This window comes from Cokeromyces recurvatus, assembly GCF_025118155.1.
Source record: "Cokeromyces recurvatus strain NRRL 2243 chromosome Unknown BX663scaffold_1, whole genome shotgun sequence".
NCBI lineage: Eukaryota > Fungi > Mucoromycota > Mucoromycetes > Mucorales > Mucoraceae > Cokeromyces > Cokeromyces recurvatus.
In genome coordinates, this window is record NW_026251387.1 from 1,640,443 (window position 1) to 1,663,951 (window position 23,509).

The following is a 23,509-nucleotide window of genomic DNA, read 5'->3' on the forward strand; positions in this document are numbered from 1 at the left end:
TGAATTTTCTGGGGAAAATTATTTTGAATCTATGTGGGTGCTTATAGCTAGTCACTGTCCGCCAATCCGCTTCAATAGCCTTATTTGCCTAATGAGCAACACAAATACAAAAAAAAAATCATGGATTACAGCTTACAAAACTCAAATGATAAAGGCTAATTAACATAATTAAATTGTATATTGAAATAAATTATTTACATGTTTCCACAAGAGAAAAAAACAGCAAGTCTTCCAGATAAAACTCTATTTGTTAATTGACATGTTTCTTGTGGCCATAGTACACTAAATCTTTGAATAAATTTATTTTTAATACTATGATACAAAAGCTTAATTACACCCATTACTAGTTAATTCATTTTATCCAAGAAACTCAGAAAAAATTATTAGTTATATCATCATGCGTTCTCTACTACGCTATATACTGTTTTTTTTCTTTTATTTATTCAGAAAAGTATGTTTATCATTCACTTTTCATATGTAAACTTCAAAAGTTGACTATACTTTTTTTTTCTCACAGGTTAATTTTTGATTATTTGCTTACACATACCAAAATAAATAGGATATTTCTCCAGCTAATATAATAGATATGTCTAATATATAATGAATATCTTCGAATCTTTTGTATCTTGTAATGATATTTTGTCCGTCAGATATTCAATTAATAATACTTGTTGGTAGAAATACATATGTTAACAAACTCTGAATCTACCATTTCTAACGGTTAACATCACTATCATACATACTTACATCTTCTCTAGATTTAACTTTTTGAATAAGCTTCAAAATGATGCAGACTTTGATTTTATTTCATTCATTAACAAGAATATATTTTTCTATGAAATTTGGCATTCATTTACAAGTCACCGAAGAAGTAGAATGAAGGCTGTTATTACTATTCACTATAGTAGATTAATCGATCGTCATAAAGTGGGTAAGCTGAACATTGCCAGCTGCCCCCCTTTTTTTTATCAAAAATGGTCAATTATTTGCCTATATAGAGGGTTAGAAAGGTATTCACTACATTATTCAGTAAAGTTTATATAAGTTCCAAAAGCCATTTATGATATACTAGCAATGTTTTATTCTATATTTGACGAAGAAAAATAGGCCTTTGACTAGGACTATCGGTAATATTTGACGTATGAATCAAGAAATAATAATTTTTCTAAGATCTTGTATTAACATTAAATATAATTATCATTATTTACATATAAAAAATCTGTACAATCAGATTGCAAAGATTTATTCCTTATCCGCTCAACAATACTTTTTCATTATCTCCAAGTAGCCATACACTAGAACAAAGCAAAAGAGGAGTTTTCTACTTGAATTACAATATATTTTATCTATTCGCTTAAATAGATTATCCGATTCACTTATTCCCTGTTCGCAATGACCTTAAACTTTAACCATATTTGTACTCTATAAAAAAAAACCCCCATTACGACATGATGTGCCTTTATTTTATTTCTTTTTTTTATTTTATTTTATTTTTTTTAAAAAATATATATACATATTTATATACATATTATGGAAGAGAATCTGAAATCGAATGTAAATAATAACTACTCTGTTCACATATAGTTTTATTTGTTAAAATGTTTTTTTAGACAATTACAAAGCCTTTAGTCAAGTATTCAGTCTCAACATTAGCCAACAGTTTTTATTATGATTGTGAGAAACATTTTTATCTTCTTGCTAATCTGAAAAATTTAGAAAAAGAAAATAAAAAAGTAAATCTTCACACGCTTGCTCATTTCAATCGAGGAAATGATTTTGAACAAGAACTTTTTGAACGTCATCGATTACAAATGGTTGATCACTCTAAAACAAAAGATTTTATGAAGGTGCTTCAAGAAGCAGAACCTGGCAAATATCTCTATCAACTTAGATGTTCGTTACCAGAATCATTTTACTCGGATATCATTCATAATACCACGTCATATCGTATTAAAGATTTTATACCTGATTTTTTATATATTCACAGAGATAAAGATAGTAAAATAAGGAAAGTTTTTATCATTGATGCTAAATCTTCTAGTAAAATCTCTGGAACGCATCAATTTCAGGTTACTTCTTATGCCCTTTTCCTATCTTACCTTATCAAGGATATTCGTGATTTAGAAATTGATAATTGGGGAGGCGTCTGGCTCCCAAATGACCTTGACAAGCCTGAAAAATTTCATATTGATTTTGCATTGAGTAAAATAAAGTATATATATATGGAAATGCTAGTAAATATATCAACGATATCTGAACCTACTTGGGTCTTGAGTAAGAAATGTGAAGGCTGTCCTTTCTTGAGTCGTTGTGAATCAGAGGCTAAAGGAACTATACGATCTATACCCTATTTAAATAAAGAGATGATAACTGATAAGCCAACAGACATAGAAGATCTCGGAAAATTAATGGGTAACCTTAAGATTGACAATACAGGAACAACATCGAAAATGCAAAAGAGTCAATACGAAGAATATATGAATGCTTATCAAGATGAAAGGCCTAGATTTTTAGGGTATCCTAGTGTCCTTATTGCTAAAGACTTAGATCACTCTATTTATATCTATATGCAGAATGATTTATACTTACAAAAGCCCTTTGTATATGGCATTGAAGTCCTTGATTCCTCTGGTAAAACGGTTACTAATGCTTATTTTTCAGTTGGTCATAGCGATTATTTTAAGGATAGCATAATGGCTATCAGTCAACTTTCTACCCATTTTGTGTCTAATTTAACACGTATATTGGATTATATGGATGAAAACAAATCAAGATGTCTATTTTACGTCTATAGTGAAAAGGAAAAAGTAATAATAAAGTCTTTCCTTCATGACTTGGTAAAATCACAAGGAAAAGATCTTGTTCATTTGAACGAAGAAGAAAGGAACCAAATCGTACATAATGCTACACGATGTTTAATTACACTCTTTCGAGATATACAATTATTGAAGTTATCTGATATGGTTCATTTTCCAGAATTAGACGATCTTTTAACTACTTCTTATGTCCCTAGATTTGTTAGTATTGAATCACTTTTGCAGCAAAATATTGCTTTGGGAATCTCAAACTATTATCGATTATCAGATGTTACTAAATGGATGTATGATATTAGTAGTATATTTTCAGAAAAATCTAATTACGATAACGTTAGCTCTTTCTTGGGAGCTGACCCAAAATACATTTACTATGAATGGAAAAGAGAACATAAGCCTTGTAGGGTTAAAAAGATGGTTAAACTTCGTTTTGTAATGCTACTAGGGGTTATGAACACCTTCTGGAGTTTAGCAAATGAATACATGTCTGACACTCATACAAATTTATTCCCACTGCCTTGTAAACCATTTAGCTGGCCAACAGTACAAACCTATAATAATCCTATTTTCGCAAAATTAGCCTTTTTTAAGCAATTAGAATGCATGAAGGACTGTGACCAAATTAGAATGGATCGTATTAGAGACTTATCCACCTTGAAATATGATCAACATCCTAATAACAGTCGTAATTTGGGAGGTTTAGTTCTTGAGTTTCGTAGTCAACACCCCATTGATCAATACAAATCGAATCTTATATTTTCTATTACTGAGCTTTTAAATGGGCCTCAAACTCAACAAAAGCTCGATTGTTTAATTAAAGATAACTTTTGTCAATATATACTTGTTCCAGACACACGAGAGGTAAAAAGGTTTAAATATTTTATACGACTATGCATCTATTTACTAATTAATTTTATATGTATATATTTATATATGTATGTATATATAAAGGGTATTATACAAGCTATAAATTTTTCTGATATGCTCTATATGGGCGCTAATCTTCCGTATTGTAGAGTACCTGTTAAAGTTGTTAATATTAGAGAAGTTACAAACGATACAATTACTCTTTGTGGAAAATCAATCAGGGATGGAATAATACGATGGAGGCTTTATAGGCGCTACGTTAACTATACAACTATTCAAACAATAAACAATTTAAAACGAATGGATAATAGTGAAATAGAAAATATTACTGTAAGACTTTTTTTTTCTTTTATTGAGTTTGCTCAACTAATAATTCATATATTGAATTAGGGTTTGATCAATAATCCAAATAGCTGGGCAGTAAAAAATGTACAAGACGAAATTGATTTTAGCAATAACAAGTTAGCAAGTAATCTTCTAAATGAATTTTGTATGTCAACTTCTCAAAAGGATATTTCAATTAGTGCTTTAAAGAAAAGGTTGCAAATTGTCTGGGGCCCACCTGTAAGCAATTACCACCTGGAATATTTAGAAACTTTTCATTTTTTTTTTTTTTTGTTTCAACAAATTGACTTCTTCTTGTTTTGTATAGGGATCTGGTAAAACTGAGTTTTTGGCATTATTTACTAACTGGTATATAAAATGTCTTACTGAAGAGAATAAGGACAGGAGTCTAATGATTGGAGTAACGGCATTTACTAATGATGCTATTCTAAATCTGCTAAAAAGAATAGAGAAGATACAAAAACGGCATGAACTTCAGGATCTATTCTCTATTATTTGTGTTAATTCGTCAAAAATTACAGATTTGAGCTCTAAAATAATATATACGGCTTGGAAGGATTCAATTACGGTCAAAAACAAGTTACAGAAAACAACTCCAATAAAAGTATATATTATTGGAGCTACTGTTTGGGGATGGGGGAAGATAAGGGATAAATGGAAAAGATTTGAAAAACTCGATATGCTGATTATAGATGAAAGTTCGCAAGTAATATCTATATCTATATGTCTATATGTCGTATTAATAGTTATTTTTTTTAAGCTACTTGTGTCCGATGCATTATTAGCAATCTCCTGTCTGAAACAACCTAGTGGTAAACTTATTATAGCAGGCGATCATTTAGTAAGATACATATGTTTGTAAAAAAAAAAAAATAAAATAAAAAAATAGAAAAAAATATTACATAATATGAACACATAAACAAATATATATCCTTTCGTAGCAACTTGGTCCCATCGTGAAAAATAACTATTCCGAGGTTGATACATGTTTACAGGAACCGTTATTATATGGATCGATTCAGCAATGCCTTATGCGTACTGAAGATAATTATGCAATACCTGCTCGGGAATTTTTGCTACAAAAAAATGCATTACATGAATTTGGACCCAGCACATTGCAGCTAAAAGAAAATTGGAGAATGGTAAGGATGAATAATAATTAATACCAATCACCATCCTTCCATTTTCATACATTTATGTTTTTTAGAATAAGAAGTTAAATGAATTCTTTCAACATATTTATGGTTCAGAATACAAATCACGTTATCCAGAGAATGATATTCAATTTAACTGGACGCTTGTTATGAATACAACAAAAAAACTTGAATTGATCAAGTCTATATTAGATCCTTGCCATCCTATATCTCTTGTTAAAGTAAAATGCGATAACAAAGATGAGGATGATACGGTCGAAACAGAAGCTAAAATTGTTCAGCAATTATTAGAAATATATTTAAAAATCTACAATAGAGATTCATCTCATTCTAATCAAAAAGATGATGATGAAACAAATGTCATGATAGTTACTCCACTTCATAAGCAACGAGTAGCTATTCAAAGAAGAGTTAATTTACTACCTCAAGCAAATAATATTTCTATAGATACTGTAGAGAAGATGCAAGGAAAAGAGTGCAATTTATTGATTGCTTGCTTTTCATGTGTGAATAAAAAGTTCAAAAACTATGAATTTTTACGTGATTTTCGACGATGGAACGTAGCACTGTCACGGGCAAGGTAAAAAAAAACAGTATATTAATAAACACACACTAATTCTATTCTTTGGATTTAGGTATAAAGTAGTTATATTAACTATTGACGAAATAATCAATCCTAGTCCATCAAATAGTATTATAAATTCTTTTAATGATTCTCCCGAATCAGCAGATAATTGGGCTTTATTATGTCTTTTGCAGCAATGGGTAAAGGAAAACAATTCTATTTGGGAATGGACATAATAGCAAGTCTGAAGATAAAAAAAAAGGCGTAGCTTATATTACAGCTGAAGAAAATAGGTTGGGCCAGCTTGTGATATTTCTTTTAAAATATCAAATAAAAATAGAAAATAAAAAAATAATATTAAGACAAAAAGAGTCAACGAGACCGAACAATAGTTTTAAAGTCAATTATTTTATTTATGAATTCAAACTGATGGGGTATTTATAAGAATTGTTAAAGAAGTCTGAGATAAGATGTGAATCAGGAAAGTGTTAGTTACGACCGAATAAGGTATTTTGTTGATAATGAAGTGTTAGTGATTTTAATATCATTAGATAGAGCGGATCAAGAGAGATTCAGGAGATTCTAGATAGAATTTCTTAAGTATTTTTTTGTTTATATGGAGACGGAGTCTCTGATTTATTAGTAAAAATTAAAGGATAGTCACAACTGTGTTTTTGGGTTTTTAGGATTATTAAAGTATGGTTGCTTTTTTTTTTTTTTTTTTTTTTTTGTTTGTTTTTAGTTTTTAAATTATTAAAATGTTAAGGGGAACCACATATAGTGACAATAAGGAACACTAGTCTGTCATAAAATGAGGAAGAGGAGCATGAGGAATGCCATTTGAAAGAAGAGATTCTTGGCGTATTCGAAGAGCTTTGGTAGTGAGGAGAGATATAGTTGTAGCAGAAGTGAATGGCGTGTCATTGAAGACAGAGGCCCAATGGGACAACCAGATCGCTTCGAGAGTAGCAGCTATAGCAGTGAGAGGAGAGAAAACTAAAGTGAGAGAGGAAGAAGGAACGTGAAGGGTATGCAGAGCATAATATAGAGTATCCAGCGAAAAGGAGGAATCAGAAGGATCAATGTACATATACCACATGTGTTGCCATATTGCTAATTTGGGTGGGCATGTAAATATAAAATGAACAAATGATTCAACTGGATCAGAACAAATGGGACAGGTGGATGTTGGAAAATAGGCCGGCATAACTCGATGAAGGAATGATTTATGTGGGATTTTTTTGTGGATCAGACGATACCAGATGTTTCTACCAGAATGAGAAAGGGGCAGTTGCCAAAACTGAGACCAAGGGAAAGAAATTTTTGGGGAAAAAGGTGGTGGGAGTAGAGGAGAGGATAAATGTGATTGTGAGCACATGCGACGAAATTTCTTTGTGGTAAAAGGGGTTGTAGGTGTACCAGGGGAACGAAAAAAGCCAAGATCTTTCAGAAAAGGAGAAATGTCAACAACTTGATGGTCAGAAACTTGAGTGAAAGGGAATTGACCAGAACCTGCGAATCTAGTTGGAATAAAGCAACGAATAAAAAAGGGAGCTAAAATAATTTCGTTTTTTTTAACCCGCTTTAAAACTTGTTTGGTAAGTCGTGGATGGTGAAGAATTTCCGTAATTTGAAGAGGACGGAGACAATTTCCATCATCACTATTGAAAATGTATCCATAATTACTAGTTAAGGAAGCCATAGATCGGCGTAGGGGCTCTGATGAGGAAATAACCAGTGACGAAAATGGGATCTCTAGACAAGTAGCAGCACTGACAACAACATCTGAGAATGGTTTTGGAATCATGTCGATGGCGTTGAATAAAAGTGATAGAGAACTAGTCAGTTGACGGAGGAAAGGAGGCCTACGGTGAGGGAACAAAAAGAAGAAACGATGATCTAATTTGGCAGGAGGAGTATGGAAAATTCGACCGTCGGAATACAATTCAACTTGCGAATACAAGAAAGAAATAATTCGTGAGAGAACGATAGAACCACTGATAGCCGAGTCATTAGAATCAAGGTCATCAGTTGAAGTAGAAAGAATAGGGTATAACCAACGTAGTTGAAGAGCAGATTGTTGAAGAGACGGATTAAGTAGACCTAAACCTCCCAAAGATCGCGGTAAGCAAGCAGTATTGAAACTAACTTTGGGAAAGATACGAAAGTTAATAAAATTTGAAATGATAGACTGAACGGATTTAAAAAAGGAAGCTGGTACGGACAACACACGAAGAACATGCCAAAGTTTGCTGAGAATCAAAGAGTTCAGAACAGTAGATCTACCTCGAACAGATAAAAGACGTAGACGATGAATGTCACAAGCAATTTTGATGTTCGATAAAATCTTATCAAGAAAAGAATCACGTTGTTTGGTTGAGGAGCAAAGAGGGAAACCAAGATATACAACTGGTAGAGAAGAACGACAATCATGCCATGCCGAAATACCATGAGAGTGCAAAGCTGTCCGCCAGCAGGTGTCATAAATGGAAGAGGAACCAGATAAAGAAATAACTTCGGTCTTATTATAATTGATACGAGCATTAGAAGCCAGGGAATATAGCGATAAATGAAATTGAAGTCGATTTAATTCAGCAGGGGAATTTAAAAGACAAATAACATCATCAGCGTATGCCATTAGCTTAACAGGAGCAGTCAGAGAATCAGACAAGTGAGGACCAGAAATTGATTTAGGCAATGCATAACCTTTCAGCAGAATATCATTTTGAATACTACGAAGAAGTGGTTCAAAAGCTAAATTAAATAGAATAGGGCTAAGTGGGTCGCCTTGTTTGAGACCACGGCGTTGACAAATACTATCAGTGAGAAAACCGTTGATGTTGATATGAAGACGAGTACCAAAAAAAAGTTTATCAATACAATCGACAAGTTGAAGAGGATATCCAAAACGAACAAGAACAGTACGAAGATACACAGGATGGATCCTATCATAAGCCTTTTCTTGATCTAGTAGTAATCCAATACTTGAAGAGTTTGAAAAACGTGAATGATCCATGATAAGTTTCATCAAAAGACCATTATCAGCGATAAACCGCCCACGAACAAAACCAGTCTGAAAGGGATTAATGAGATCATTAGCAGAACCAATGATACGTGAGCTGAGGATACGAGTAAAAACTTTAGCATCTGTGTTGATTAGAGAAATCGGACGCCAGTTTTGAAGTAGATCAAGAAGACCTTGTTTTGCTAATAGAGTCACGCTTGAATTTAACCAAGAGTCAGGGATATCTGCAAACGAGAGGGCATTGTTAAAAGTAGCTAGAGCGATTTCACGACAATCGGGATGAATGACGATTAAACGGACAATAGCATATGGTAACCCATCCATACCCGGAGAAGACTTTTTGGGAGTGCGAGAGAACGCCAACAATAAATCATCAAAGGTGATGGGGTCAACAAGAGAGTTGGCATCAGCACGAGACAATCGAAGCGATTCAGGAATTGATGATAATAATTCGTCAATCGCATCGTGACTAACATTATCTGGTGAGTACAAATCATGATAAAATGATGAAGCAGTTTCTAGCATTTCTTCTTTAGTAGTACAGGTTGATTGAGTGGTTGGATGAATTAATGGAGGAATCAATTGACGAGCAGTGCGGGATGCAACAGTTCGTTTAAGATAACCCGGAGAGAGTTCTCCCAACTCACGCCAACGAATACCTGAACGTAAGGCAAGAGTTTCCACATGATACTTTTGAATAGATGCCAATTGTTGTTCCACAATTTGTAATTGAGGAGATACAACAGGCAACAAAGAAGGATCAGCGTGTAATTTTTTGGATAAACCAGAACGTTTTTTATGAAGTAGGTCTTCAGCTTTAACAAGATTGAAGGCTTGACGGCGAGAAAATGAGCGACAAATATTAGCAGTGCATTGTTTAAGACGTTCCCATTTCTCGGCGGCGGTAAGAGTAGAATCAAGCGATTGAACGCATTTAGTGAGAGCGACACGTAATCGTTTTTTAAAAGCAGAGTTTCTAGCGAGTTTCGGGTGAGCCCTCCATAGACCTTTACCAACAGCAGAAGCCGAAGAGGTAGAAATGGGAGCCTGAAGATGAAGATGACTAGACAAAAGAAAATGATCTGACCAGGTTGGATTAATATAGGTCGTTGAGCATTTACTGTAATTAATAGAAGAGGAGAGATCAGCGGTGACAAAGATATAGTCAATACAGGACTGAGACATTCCTCTTTGAAAAGTAATAGATGAGACAGAACCAGGAGAAGTGATGCCATCGGTAAAGTTAGCATCAGTGTAAGAAAGCCAATTAGATGGAGCTAATCTTGAACGACCGGCAGAATAGGTATAGTTAAAATCACCTAGCAGGACCGTACGAGACGGCGAGGCAAGAAAAGTTGAACTATACTTTTGTTGTAAATCAGATAGAAACGAATACCTTTCAGTACGAGAAGCAGGAAAATAGACAACGGTAACTGTAATAGGATCAAAAGAATTAGAAGTATGGGAGACGGTAGTAGAAATAACACGTTCACAGGGACTGATAAAAGAGTTAGAGAATGACAGATCAGCAGAAAATGAAACCAAACCACAATGAGAAGACCATAGACTAGAAGTAGCCTGAAATTGTGAGTGAAACATATCCTGCATAGAGGAGGAAGAAGCGTGAGTTTCTTGTAGAGCGAGTAAGTCAAAAGAGCGAGTACGTAAGTAACGTATAAAATCACCGCGAATAGAGGAATCGGCAGTCTTGGGAAGGCCACGACAGTTGAGAGAACCAATATTCACGGAAGTAAAGGAAGAATTAGAAGTAGAAGTAGAAGTAGAAGGAGGCGGAGGTAAAAGAGTGTCGGTAGAGATATTAGTAGAGTGGGGGACAATAATTGGAGAATTATCATCAATAAAATTAATGTTAGGTTCTAAAATCATAAAAATAAAATAAAATTATATATATTATTGGGAAAGAGCTTCCCCATCCTCAATCAGAGGAACATTATCTTCGGTAGTATCCATAGCATCGTCAAGGTCTTTGAGAGGTGCTATGTTTTCATTTGGAATATTCATATTTAACCTGGCCCTCTTCAGGTTCTTGAGGCAATCGTTGTGAGTTATGCGTGAATGCCCTGGAAGATGACAGTGTTTACACACGACAGTGGCAGAGCGATGACCGGTGGGAGTAGCAGGCGCGAGGGATGTTGGAATACCGCCGTCCGACACCTGACTACGACGCGTGGAACGGCGAACCGCTGGAAGAGGAGGGGCGTGTGCCTTCATATCAATAGGAGGCAAAGAAGACGGGACATCCGTAGTGCTACTACAGTGCTGCAAAACTAGAGCAGGCTCAGGTGGTGTTTGTGATAATACGGGTGAGAGAGATGAGGCGGCAGCAAAGACCTCCTCTTTCTCCAAAGACATGATGACAGTATGGTCGGGAGAAGAAACTAAGGCAGAAGCAATAACATCAGCAGAAGAAGGAACCGGATTAGTTACAATAACCGGAGGACGATCAACTAAAGAAGTTACTTTAGAGACCTTACGAGCCTTCTTGGCCAAATTAGATTTCTTTACTTCAGAACGACGAGGACAGTTTTTTGCAATATGACCAGGAGCATTACAAAAATGGCAGATAGTAGCCGTTTTACGTAAGTCGCAGTCTATCAGAGCATGCTCTTGGGAATGACAGTATCGACAATAAGGAGGCATAGAGGCCCATGTAGCAAGAACTGTCATGTAATCACGGGTAGCAGGAGCTGTTTCGATACCGGAGAAACTAGGAAAGGCGGTGTTCGAAGGGTAGGAGACCGGAACGTATGACCAATTAAGACGGTGTGTCAAAGCAACATTTGGGTTTTCGCTATCAGAAGATAGGGCGAGCACGGCGTAGCCACCACCACCAAAAAGCCCACTACTACCGATTACGAAACCACAATCAATGACCTCCCCAAAGGGTGCAAGATTGAAAGGCATATCAGCGAACAATTCATCTGAACCCCCACTTTCACGGCCATATTGGAAGGGGAGCCCAGAGAAGGAGACTTTAACTATCTTGGTAGAGGGCGAAAGAGAGGGATATGCGGCGAAGGGAGCAGGGAAGGAAGGAAGACTAAAAGTAGGTTCAACCTTAAACTTTTGATATAATTCAGGGCTGACAGCGATCTCGGCAAAAAGACGAGAGTAGTCCTTTCGGATTTTGTCAGAAACACCCCAAAGATGTAGTTTACCACTACAGAAGTGATCCAATTCTTTCAAAAAAATTTTTTGTTGATCTTCAACAATCGTAATATCGATGAGCATGGAGTGAGCAAAGGATCCAGTCAAAAAGGGGCGGATCACTTTGTTCGAAAAGTGATCAATGTGGGGAGGCGAATCAGCTCGAGGCATGTTGTATGGGTAAAGAAGACAAAACTAAATCGTGAGACACAGGCACAAGTAAGAATAATTTTTATTAGAAAAAAATTAAATATAAAAAAACTAAATATTCTTCTTGTAAAAACTATCTGGCTATTTATACTTTTCTTGGTAGTTCTAGATGATATTTATAGATGCTATTTCATTGGTGTTGTGTTAAATATTGACCTCTTTATGACATTATCGACAGTCATGATACAGATCATGATCTGGTAGTATATTTCACACATCGCTAATTTAATCAGGGTTTCATTTGGAGGTTTTACATTTAATAATTACATAATTTATATTTGACATAATGATATATATATTTTTTATACAATATTATTGTGTAATGAATGTTCACATTTATGTTTTATTATATCTTTATGATGTTATGTACAAATACAACAAGGCATGGATGTTCCAGATCCATTACCGGGCAAGTGTGAGGGGGATCGTCTCGACGGGCTAGCTGATGAGCTAGATGCTGCAGATGATCCTCCTGAAATGGCTTGTACCCATGTCTTCCTCTGATGGAGGAAGGAGGGCGGACCCTGAAAGGTACTATTCTGATTATTAGCGGGAAGAGCCATGGAATTTCTTAAGTAAATTTATGATCCGCACGTTTAATCATGAAACACAACATTATAAGTCAGCTCATGACAGAGTGTCTTATCCAACTTTGACAGTCCTCTTTGCTAATGTGAACAGATGCATTGCAAATACGTTCGTTGATCTTAGTATTTTGCCTGACTGAAGAATGATCGTTGTTTATGATATTCTTCAACTTGAACCAAAACTCCTCAATAGGATTTAAGAATGGAGAATATGGTGGCAAAAAAAAAACCATCTGATATCCTCGTTGTTCCACCCAATCTTGCACTATATGAGACTTATGAATGGATGCACTGTCAAGTACTAAATACTTGTAATCCATACCAGCTGCATCAATTGTAGTGAGAACTTGCTCTATGAATTCTAAAAAGTCATTACAAGTTGTGCCTTTTTTTTTACGATTGGCGTGTCATCTAATCATTGTCTTCTTTTCTGCTGCTGCTGTAGCGATGATTTCCTTTCGCGAAAGAGTAACAACACCGTATTTGGAAATGACACTTAAGATACTCACGTTTGGCCCACTTGCTTCAATTTGGATTTTGCAAGGTGTTCCAACTTCACTTCAACCATAAGAACGATGCATGTTTCTGTTGAATCCAGCCTCATCAATAAACACACAATCATTAATAAAATCTAACTCTCTGATAATCCAAGAGTTCACTTCATTATTGTTTTGATAGCAAAAAGTTAAAGAAAGAGGAAAAGACAAAAGACAAGTCTGTGAAAACTTCGCGTAGTTTTTTTATTAAGAAAAAAATACAAAAAATTGTACCAGGAAAAATTATGTGAAAAAGTAAAGGGTTATTTATATGTTTTTGCAAGGTAAGTGATATTAATAGAACTATGATTTGGATAAGCAAATATTGCTATAATAAAGCATTAGTCATAAATATTTTCTCCGAATAATTCTGCCTACAATAAGATCTATTTTTATTCTTTTCTGCCTGAGCTGTCGCAGTTACTAAAAATATTAAATTATTATTTCTGGGGTAAGCGACGCGTCAATATTAATTCACAGTGAATATGTCAGCTATAACAATACCAATTATTTATATGCTACTATTATTATTATCCTATAAGATATTATTACATAACAATATTTATCTTTATAGCTATCTATATATAATATGTATGACTTATAAATAATTATGTAATTGAATATAACGGTCATAATCCTATTGAATTATTATTATTACATAATATAATGTATATAATTATTTTTAATGCTCGAATACTCAAACAATGACTATTATCAAAACTGAGAGTAGAATGAATATTATGCTGTGAAGCGCGATATATTAGTTTTATTTGAATAACCTCTTTATTATATAATAAATGATGGTTTATTTCTATTAACTTAATTATAAAGGCTACTACAATCACAACAATTATGTCTTTTGATAATAGTTTCTTCGTTGTCTCGTGCAAAATATTGTGGTGCAATACGTTTATAAGTGAGACGACACTTTTTTTTTCATGTGGGTTGCTACTGATCTCGGGGTGATTAGAATTTCAGTAAAGTTTTCGCGAAGTCGATTTGTAACAGTTTCGACTGTCAGAGTTGGCTCATTTGCTAATAACTCAAAAATAAATACTGTGTGTACATCTTTAAGAATTTGCTTTCGACCTTTGTGCTCCTTGGGAATGAAAGTGTCAGGAATATCTTCTAGATCAGAGTTGCTCGTCGATTCATTCCATTTTTTGATTTAACGCGCGGCTGTTGACTTTGACAGTCCTATCTTAGAAGCCGCTTCTCTAATAGACATATGTTCAAACTCCTGTATTATGTTAATTAAATTTACTACCTTTGATTCGTTTTTTGTTATGTAAGATCCTCGCGCTGTTGAGGTCTCTTTAAAATTAATAGCCTTTTGTGCTCTTATTAATTTTCCTTCTGCGTATATCGCTGCTGGTCCTTCCCAATCCATGTAAGATTGAACGATTATAGGAACTACTTGACTATCGTCAATGCTCATGTTTTTTTTAAAAAAAAAGAATAATAAAAGAAAAGGAAAAAGAACAACATTGAGCTTTTAATGTGATGCCAAGGAAATGAATAAAAATATAAGCGTCCTAGTTTTTTATTGGTTGTCCCATTTTCAAATAGGTGTCCAACTTTTTTTTTTTTGGCTGGCCCAAATTTTTTTTTGGTGGCCCAACCTATTTTCTTCAGCTGTAATTACATATTATTATTTTTATTTCAATAAAATATATTTTTAGAAACAGACGATAAGTGTGTGTGTGTGTGTATTTAACAGTTATAAATTATTATAATTAAGTCGTTCATTATCATATGAAGACATAATTATATTTTGGTTTTCATTTTGAAGAAACGTTTTATGAGAATATTTAACTGAGCACGATTGAGATGAAACATTACTATCATTTTGCTGTTGAAAGTTATAAAGATTATCTAATTTGTCTGATGGTTGGGGTGAGAATAAATCATTTTGTTCTGGTGAACAGGAAGATGAAGAATACGATACTAAACTATCTTTGCTTGAAATATCCTTTTGTTGTTGTGGAACTATTCCTAAGAATGCCAAGGAATTATCTAAAATATGATATTGTTTGTTATTATACATGCATAAAGTATTTAGTATATCATTTACCTGTTTTTGAGTGTGGAGACAAAGTACCTGTACTACATTCATCATTAGACGACGAAATATGCGAGTCTCGTTGAACTAAGCCGTTATTATTATTATTATTATTATTATTATTATTCTGATTTTCCAGTAAATTTGTAGAATAAAACGATGATTTTAGACTATTTTTTTCAGGGGTAATTAATGTAGTGGCTATGGTTTCTGTTGCTGCTGTTGTCACGGGTGAAGGGTGATGTGCAACCAAAGAAAGAGGATCTGCTGCAGATAAATTTTGTGAAGAAGAGGATGAGGCTGAAGGAGAAGTTAAAGATGATAATACAGGTGATGGTAAACTAGGTAATTCCTTTTGATGTTTGATTTCAAAGTTCTTATCGCTATAAAAGATCTCATCATTAAATGATGAACTTTCTTTAATGGGAGAAGTAGAAGAATCATCAAATAAAACTTTATGTAGAGTATCACCAATTATATCTGTTGAGTAATTAGTAAGAGGTTGTGGAGTTGAATACATTATTTTATTTTCACATGCCGATGGTGTAAGTTCACTTCCAATAGAAGTAAGAGGAGCAGAACTTGTATTAAAGTCTTGAAGAATATTTGTTTCAGAGTAAATATTAGATAACTCAGGACATGATTGACGATGAGAATAAAAGGATTGCTGTTGCTGTTGTTGCTGTTGTTGCTGCTGTTGCTGCTGTTGCTGTTGTTGAAATGGGTAAAGTTGAATGTTAGCATAATTGCTTTGTGGGAATGAAGAAGATTGATTAACTGAAGAAGGTAAGCTATAAGTTACAGAGGAATTATGCCTGGTAGACAAGAGAGATTCATGTGAAGGAAGTCGTTGCTGATATTGATAGTTTTGATACCCATAATTCTGACGAACATTGCGACGATAATTACCATATGGATAACTGAAATGATCATAATGAGATGGGCGACGGACTACAACTGAAGGGGTAGTATAATTATCTGTACCTTTCGAAAGTGTTCTATTATCACGAGGATTACGACCAAGTAACCAAGAATTATTAACATTTCGTTGACCAGTTAAACAAGTATCGCTATTTGATCTATTAGAACGACTACGAGAAGATCTTGTTTTTGTATCAGTTTCAGCTGCGTACTGGTCTACAGTCCAATAAGAACCTTTACCTGGTTCATTAACTGGACGTGGGATACGAACGAAACTTTTATTCAAGGATAAATTATGACGGATAGAGTTCTACATGATTATATATGTATAAATATATATTTATATATATATATTAAGTTACACTGATAATGATAAAAGTTTCAAGTTTATTAATATACCTTCCATCCAGATCCGGCTGTCGCATAATATGGATAATGATCAATAACCCATTGGTATATTTGGCTTAGAGTCAATTTGTTATCTGCACTACGCTCAATGGCATATTTTATCAATGTTGCATACGAGTATGGCGGCTTTCCTTCAGTATTTTTTTTCACACACATATCAGAGGTACAAACACGAGCTTTAGAAGAGGCAGATTCATCAGATAAGCATGTACTCTTCACATTTAAATCAGACTGAGTATTAGTTGAACTATTAATTATATTATTAAAATATTGTTCTGTCATAGTAGGAGCTGATGACTTCCTCCACGGTGTATCCGTAGGAGTATTTATTTTGTGAATTTGAGGGGTAGGTATGGTAGACATATTTTTCGATGTTAAATATTGCATTAAATAATTGAGCAGATGTAATATAAAAATCGTATAAATCGTCAACAACTTTGAAACGTAGAAATATATTGGATAGTAAAATTCAAACGCTTTTAGATCAATAGATTTATATCTAAACGTATATAAGCTGATGAGATTATAAAAAAAGAGAAGAAGAAGAAGAAGAGAAAAAAAAAGGCCTTTGGACAGCCTTTAATTTTTTTTTCTTAAAAAAAAAAAGGGGGTGGAGTGAAAACTAAAAATCAGGTGCCTTTTAATCATTTATGTTTGAACCGTATTGTTAGGAAATGACGTGGTTTACGGACTAATAATAAAGTATCGTTTTCTTTTACAAATAGACATATATATGAATATATAACTATTCATTGATAAAATTATGTATATATTGTTTTGTAAATTCTTAGTATATTCAGCTTCTAATACAGTTAATGTAATAAATGTATACACATGTAGAGTAGACTGTATGTCTAAGTTCTATTCTTCAAGCAACGCATATTATCATTTTTGTGGCTTCAAACTTTACATATCTGTATGCACATGAATCAATGCAGATAACTGTTCAAAAATCATTTCCTAAAATATACGGATGGCTATTGTGTCCCTGATTTTTTTTTTCATAAGTTCCCCGCTTTGAATGTATTTCTATACTTTGCATGGAGTTTGCGAATTCTTTCTAAATCAATAGCGTTCCTTCAACATATAAAAAGTTTTGTTATATGTTATTTTACATGTAAATCAATTATGATCTATACAAGTAGAACTATGTCCAGATTTAGATTGATAGCCTTTTTTTTTTTTTTTTTTTTTTTTTTTTTTTTTGTTGAGAAATGAACTAACGAAATTTCCTATTTTTCCTTTTTTAGAAGTTTTAAAATGTTTCATATTTAAAAGAATGCAATCAACAGACTTTATGAAAAATGGTAGAAGCATTAAGTTATAAATAAATATTCAAAATATATTGCCTTATATATATATACTAAATTCTATTATGTTTTTATGTATATGCTTCTTATTAAAATATATCCATATATTCTTTAAAAGAAGGTAACTCAAAAAAAAAAAAGAAAAAAGAACCTAATGATCGTAAACACTTGATACATCCGAACAACATGACAGGAATATATTATTTAACGATTTGTGTAATAAAGCACATTTCTTTGTGATATATCCTTTTCATTTGTATGCTAACCGTTAGATATGTAAATACAAGCGGATTTATAAACTTATTGTGATTGCTATTAAGGCATTTCAAATATACACGTAAATGGATGCTTATTATAAAACATACATTTACTTGAATGGGAACTTTTTATGATGAATTGAAGTACACATTGAGTGTATGTTTCACGAAAAAAGAAAGAATAATCTTACCAAATTAGAAAAGTTTGTGATATACTAATGAACGATGGACAAGTGATCTGTCATTTTACATTACACAATCTACTTTTGAAAGCAGGACACAAGTATCAATAATTAAATCTACAATACTAAAGATTATTAGTGTTCTTGTTCATCCTGTAGACGTTTTATTCTGCTAACTTAATAAAGTTTTATTATATTATATATGAAAGCTGCTAACTATCAAAGTAATAGCTTATATTGTTTTCGTTGAATAATGATTAAAAACATGATATACAATAGTTACGATTGATTTTTATAATAATGTATGCCTAAAATATATTTTAATACACGCCATCTTCTTATTTCTTTTTTATCGTCCTCCATAATGTAGAGACATTTCAATGTGTAAAAATTATAAATTGAAAATAGACTGTTTATAAACTTCTAGAACAGCTTTGTTAAGTATGACTATTATACATCTTATTAATAACTTTAAAAAGGTGAAATATAGTTTTATACAAAGCTAAATGAAAAAAAAACGACTTGTTTATATCGAATTTCTGATCCTGTATTGATAATGTACTTGTATAAATTATTATTATAATATGATTTCGACGGTATATACTAATATATAATTTAGAAATAAATACCATAAATTATATCATAAGCAGTTAACATCGTACTAAGTATTCAACAAAGAAGAGTTAAATGAAAAAGTAATATGAAAACAGTAGACAAAATAGAGCAATGATTTGCTCACTTATGTTTTGCTATGCACAACTTAACTGCAAAAGTGTTTGTTAAAATAACTTTTGTTTGAAATAGGATAATATATAGTATCATAGAACTAGAATACTATAAGCTAATCGTATTTAGTTAAGTTTTCAATATATATACATATATATATATATATACATGATTTAAATATAGGATGTATCGAAGTTAAGGCATGATGATGTTGAAAAAAATGACTAAATATATTATACACCTTCCTGTCAGAGAGTATAGAAAAATATAGGATTAATGTCGGTGATAAATGAATAGCTGTAAACAGTCATCAATAAAAGGGGCACGAAAATATGCCAAGATGAAGTTTGCAATACTAGAGAATACAGATATATTTCATATAATTTAATATTTGCTATTGTCAAATATGCTGAACAGCCGCTTTTGAATTCTATATATTTGTAAGATTTAAAAGAATATATTTGATATATATTATTATTTACTGATTTTTTTAATTCATACTATCTTAAGATTATTATAATGCATGTGTTTTGCAACTTAATACACAAATAATAAATCTCGGATACTATAGGAGACATATAAAGCTACTAGTTGTAAGATCTGGATTATTAAGGTATTGACTAACTCATTAGGTTCATTCTCATTCTTAATTATTTAATGTTATCAAAAAAGAAGAGACAACTACTACATACTACTTATGGAATCAAGACATTAGTGTTTATGCTAATATAATTATTATCGTTTGCTCTCTTCCCAGAATGTATTCTTATAATATTCAGTACTCTTTAAAATCTAAATAGTATAAGTTGTGTAAAAGTAGACAAGACAAATAACACTAGAAACAGAAAAAAGAAGAATGCAATTATAATTACTATCTATTGATTGCTCTATGTTTTTTAAAAAATTTACTTTGAACATGCTCAAATTCTTTTTTTATACTATAATTAGTTTGATGTTTATTTTTTATGGAAACTCACCATTCTCTAATGTAAATGTCTATTTATTTTTGCTTGTATTAATAATCTACCTTTACCAGAGATTATCTACTACTTGTAAGAGAATTCTTTTGAATAAAGTACAAATAGGTTTGAAAAAGGTATATCGTCAGAGATTATTTCGATAACTTTAAATAAAATTTCTTGTTACATACAAATAATTTAGTAGGTGATATACAAAAGTATTATTAAAATAAAAGAAAAAATTATTTATAAGCTGTATTATATCAGCAAACTTTTTGCCATTTGTATATGTATTTAGGAAACTTATTTAAAACAGTTATATTCAAAGTATAATCAGATTATTGACGGTATCCTTTAGTGATTAGTATTAAGGAATAAATTAGAAAATAAAATACTACATGTTATAATGAACTGTACAATTTCTTGTATAAAAATAAATAAAGACTGACGGCTCTTATTATATATAAATCACTTTGCTTATATATGTGTATTACTCATTTGTGAGATCCGGGTGACCCTAATCTCGACACTCATAATAAGATTAACTTTATATATGTATATATATTAATAGAAAAGAAAAAACAATATGGGGATATTCGGTGTTCATTTTTTCCTTTGCCTTGCTACCATTTATATATAAACTGCAGATAAATGAGATATATATGCATAAGTCATATGCTTTAATTTTCAGTATTTACGGTATATGTATGAGAGAAAATGCTATTAATATATATTATCATTGTCTATAGCACAGAATGGTTAAAAAATGTAAATAATATGCGCTATTACATCTTAGTTATTAGAAAATGTATCAATATAAAACATCTTCTATACTTATACAAATCGAAATAATAAAAAACTCTCACAAAAAACATTACATAATACATATACAAATATTAATATAACAAAGTTGTAATGAGCTATAATAATATCCTAGCAATATATTTGTGTATATATGAACGCAGTAAACAGAATATTCATTAGAAATAAATGTTGTATTCAAATAAAGCAGTAATTTTATGTATAATTATTACATGTACTATTATATACATTATCAAGAAAAAAACCCCCTTTATTGTTGAGTATTTTGTGGAGATTGTCCAGCATTAGGTGGAGGAATAATAGGTTGCCCCTAATAAAAAATTATGATTAATATCATTTTTACTTAAAGAGATAATAAAATTTATTTGCTTACTGAAGCTGCTTGTGTCATTAAGTCCCAAACAGACATTTTCATCTCTTTCATCATTTGCATTTGTTTTTCCATATCCTGTGCCATAGCTTCTTCTTGCATCTTCTTTTGTTGCTCAAACTCAGTAGCAAATGTTTCTCTAACATGCTTTCTCATTTGTTGTAAATAAGTTGGAGGTGGTCCCTCAACTTGTGCAGAGGCTCCACCACCCAAAATTGATCCCAGATTACGGGAGGTTTTCTTTTTTGCCTGCTCTTGTTCCCATTGTAAACGATGCATTTTATTCATTTCTTCTTCGCGTCTTGCCCATTCTACAGGAATATATTTACCGTCAAAACTCTTTAAAACTGGTCTAACATCGTCGGGATTCGTTAAGGCAATAGCTGGATTTATATTTAACAATTAGTTTCTACCCTTTGTTCATAAGTTTTTGTTGTCTTACCTTCTAAGAATGGAATATATTCTAGAAGACCTTGGTCTTTTGGTTCACCTTTCCAAGGCTTCAATGCAATGCCATTTTCAGGTTGTAAAGAGAAAGAATCAGGATTAGAATCCATAATGATAACTTTACTCAAATCACGGTTTAAATGGGATAAATCTTTCACATATTTTCCATTTACATATCGGGTACCCTCACGATAAAGTCTATACATAGCATACTGGTAAGGATCAAGCTTATCCAAAATTGGCATAGCATTCTATTATCATGTTTAATTAAAAATAAACCTCCTAATCAATTTAAATTTGTGAAAATATATTTTACCATAGATGACTGAGAGGTGAAAATAACAATTTCATAGAACTGTGAAAGATATGCTAAGAAATAATCAACACCGGGTCTTTTAGCATGACGCCAACCATGTTCTTTCTATATAAAAAAATATCAATAAAATGATTTCTGAGTTATCATTTTCCATCCTTACATCCCAAGTAGAATAAACAAGAGTTTCATCCAAATTAATTACTAATGTGTAATTACGACGATATGGCTCTGGAAGAGGCTCTGGAAGAAGTTTGTCCCACATGGGTTCATTCATTCCCTAATTAACGAAACATTTTAATATATTTGTCTTTTTTTTTTCTTTTTTCTTTTAAAATAATCTCAAATGAAATACCTCTTTGAATTCCTTAAAACGATCAGCACAGCGTTTATAAGCAGCAACAAGTCCATTTTCATTTACATACTATATAAATTATATAAATAAAAATGCTCTATCTATGATGTTAAAATAATTTTCGGAACATTACTTTGTCTTCTCTATCATCCTCAAAAGGTCGACCTGTAATTTGTAAATTAAAGTTAATAATCTTTAACAGCATTTGTATTTTTTCCCTTTTTACATGTTACCATAATAAAATAAACCACCAAGACCAAGACCTGTAAATACACCTGCAGTTATAGCCATCTCTTTGTAGTTATTGTCCTTTTCACCTTTTGCTTTGATAGGCTTTTTATCACCCTTAGGTAAAGTAGCTTTACCTTTAGAACCTATTTTTTGAGCTAATGCTTCTTCGGCTAACTTGTGTGCAGATGAGTTATTGACCGAATGCTCAGGAGTTGAAGCATAAGCTCTTCTAAATGCCGTAGTTGTTGTTTTTTGAAACCTAACAATAGTTCTACGAAACATTATTTTCCAATATGTAAGTTGTAAAAGATGTATGTAAAATAAAAAGACATTTCAGAAAATATTATGCTGAATTTTTGATAGTTTCTTAGTGGCTTGTTAGCCTATCAAGTTCCCCCTGCTTACACAGCCAGGGTATCCAATATATTGGATGCATTTAAACTTCCGTCGCCAAATCAGACATTAATTATGGATCGTTTACAAGAGTAAATCTAAGTGAGATTATTTAACGTTCATATTTTGTGAGTAGTATGTTTACATATATACACATAATTCAAATAAAAATATATTACTGAGAACCTATGTTCACTAAACTATATATTTGTCAGTTTAGGATTCACTACATATTATATAAATATATACAAAGGAAATTTTATATTCTGCATATAACATGTAATACGCCACTGTATAAGTAATAGATATAGTAAAATTGAAATGTATTTATGAATACTATATTGTATAGTATTTATACAATACTTATTTGTGCTTTTCTTTTTTTTTAACAAAAATACGTTTATATATGACCGCATGCCTGATAAGATTATTATTGTTTATGTTACGTGCCTAAAATTCGTTTTAAATGCAACCATATTTCAT

General features: G+C 32.2%; 10 protein-coding genes across 10 annotated transcripts; 2 read left to right on the plus strand and 8 right to left on the minus strand.

Annotated features, from left to right (window-relative positions):
- Positions 1-1,811: 1,811 nt before the first annotated feature.
- Positions 1,812-5,763, plus strand: BX663DRAFT_425513 (P-loop containing nucleoside triphosphate hydrolase protein; the record flags this gene model as incomplete). Its single annotated transcript, XM_051522490.1, has 7 exons — positions 1,812-3,674; positions 3,765-4,010; positions 4,071-4,244; positions 4,333-4,731; positions 4,786-4,866; positions 4,967-5,167; positions 5,233-5,763. The coding sequence occupies 7 exons, from the start codon at positions 1,812-1,814 to the stop codon at positions 5,761-5,763; spliced, it is 3,495 nt and encodes a 1,164-aa protein (XP_051388083.1).
- A 697-nt stretch (positions 5,764-6,460) lies between these two features.
- Positions 6,461-8,510, minus strand: BX663DRAFT_492984 (uncharacterized protein; the record flags this gene model as incomplete). The annotated part of the gene is made up of 1 exon (XM_051525298.1): positions 6,461-8,510. A coding segment is annotated over one exon (1,917 nt), but the record flags the coding sequence as incomplete, so codon positions are not given.
- Positions 8,511-11,140: 2,630 nt separating this feature from the next.
- Positions 11,141-11,457, minus strand: BX663DRAFT_492989 (uncharacterized protein; the record flags this gene model as incomplete). The annotated part of the gene is made up of 1 exon (XM_051525299.1): positions 11,141-11,457. A coding segment is annotated over one exon (317 nt), but the record flags the coding sequence as incomplete, so codon positions are not given.
- Positions 11,458-11,514: 57 nt separating this feature from the next.
- On the minus strand, positions 11,515-12,108 carry BX663DRAFT_424437 (uncharacterized protein; the record flags this gene model as incomplete). The annotated part of the gene is made up of 1 exon (XM_051522438.1): positions 11,515-12,108. A coding segment is annotated over one exon (594 nt), but the record flags the coding sequence as incomplete, so codon positions are not given.
- A 757-nt stretch (positions 12,109-12,865) lies between these two features.
- BX663DRAFT_492991 (uncharacterized protein) lies at positions 12,866-13,499 on the plus strand. The gene has a single exon (XM_051525300.1). It carries the CDS (start codon positions 13,089-13,091, stop codon positions 13,302-13,304), a length of 216 nt encoding a protein of 71 aa, XP_051388087.1. The 5' UTR covers positions 12,866-13,088; the 3' UTR covers positions 13,305-13,499.
- Positions 13,500-14,073: 574 nt separating this feature from the next.
- Positions 14,074-14,726, minus strand: BX663DRAFT_492994 (uncharacterized protein). Its single transcript, XM_051525301.1, has one exon. The coding sequence runs from the start codon at positions 14,706-14,708 to the stop codon at positions 14,439-14,441; it is 270 nt and encodes an 89-aa protein (XP_051388088.1). The 5' UTR covers positions 14,709-14,726; the 3' UTR covers positions 14,074-14,438.
- BX663DRAFT_409702 (uncharacterized protein) lies at positions 14,232-14,417 on the minus strand (the record flags this gene model as incomplete). The annotated part of the gene is made up of 1 exon (XM_051522277.1): positions 14,232-14,417. A coding segment is annotated over one exon (186 nt), but the record flags the coding sequence as incomplete, so codon positions are not given.
- Positions 14,727-15,991: 1,265 nt separating the features above from the next.
- On the minus strand, positions 15,992-17,225 carry BX663DRAFT_20381 (fork head domain-containing protein). The gene is made up of 3 exons (XM_051521749.1): positions 16,653-17,225; positions 16,317-16,563; positions 15,992-16,252 (listed from the first exon to the last, which is right to left on the minus strand). Exons 1-3 carry the CDS (start codon positions 17,046-17,048, stop codon positions 16,131-16,133), a joined length of 765 nt encoding a protein of 254 aa, XP_051388090.1. The 5' UTR covers positions 17,049-17,225; the 3' UTR covers positions 15,992-16,130.
- A 1,950-nt stretch (positions 17,226-19,175) lies between these two features.
- On the minus strand, positions 19,176-19,883 carry BX663DRAFT_492997 (uncharacterized protein). The gene is made up of 2 exons (XM_051525302.1): positions 19,647-19,883; positions 19,176-19,576 (listed from the first exon to the last, which is right to left on the minus strand). The coding sequence occupies exons 1-2, from the start codon at positions 19,659-19,661 to the stop codon at positions 19,385-19,387; spliced, it is 207 nt and encodes a 68-aa protein (XP_051388091.1). The 5' UTR covers positions 19,662-19,883; the 3' UTR covers positions 19,176-19,384.
- A 1,155-nt stretch (positions 19,884-21,038) lies between these two features.
- On the minus strand, positions 21,039-22,955 carry BX663DRAFT_493000 (HAD-like domain-containing protein). The gene is made up of 8 exons (XM_051525303.1): positions 22,636-22,955; positions 22,536-22,567; positions 22,403-22,471; positions 22,211-22,327; positions 22,051-22,155; positions 21,730-21,985; positions 21,291-21,670; positions 21,039-21,227 (listed from the first exon to the last, which is right to left on the minus strand). Exons 1-8 carry the CDS (start codon positions 22,913-22,915, stop codon positions 21,168-21,170), a joined length of 1,299 nt encoding a protein of 432 aa, XP_051388092.1. The 5' UTR covers positions 22,916-22,955; the 3' UTR covers positions 21,039-21,167.
- Between the last annotated feature and the right edge of the window lie 554 nt (positions 22,956-23,509).

Excerpts from the sequence above, each read along its gene's own strand:
- BX663DRAFT_492991 (XM_051525300.1), top strand. The coding sequence starts at position 13,089 with ATGAATTCTAAAAAGTCATTACAAGTTGTGCCTTTTTTTTTACGATTG.
- BX663DRAFT_492994 (XM_051525301.1), bottom strand. The coding sequence starts at position 14,708 with ATGAGCATTGACGATAGTCAAGTAGTTCCTATAATCGTTCAATCTTAC.
- BX663DRAFT_20381 (XM_051521749.1), bottom strand. The coding sequence starts at position 17,048 with ATGCAATATTTAACATCGAAAAATATGTCTACCATACCTACCCCTCAA. Across the intron at positions 16,564-16,652 it reads CAGCCGGATCTGGATGGAAG|AACTCTATCCGTCATAATTT; the intron begins GTATATTAATAA and ends ATAATCATGTAG. Across the intron at positions 16,253-16,316 it reads TAATAGAACACTTTCGAAAG|TTATCCATATGGTAATTATC; the intron begins GTACAGATAATT and ends TGATCATTTCAG.
- BX663DRAFT_493000 (XM_051525303.1), bottom strand. The coding sequence starts at position 22,915 with ATGTTTCGTAGAACTATTGTTAGGTTTCAAAAAACAACAACTACGGCA. Across the intron at positions 22,156-22,210 it reads TTGTTTATTCTACTTGGGAT|AAAGAACATGGTTGGCGTCA; the intron begins GTAAGGATGGAA and ends TTTTTTATATAG. Across the intron at positions 21,228-21,290 it reads TAATGACACAAGCAGCTTCA|GGGCAACCTATTATTCCTCC; the intron begins GTAAGCAAATAA and ends ATTTTTTATTAG.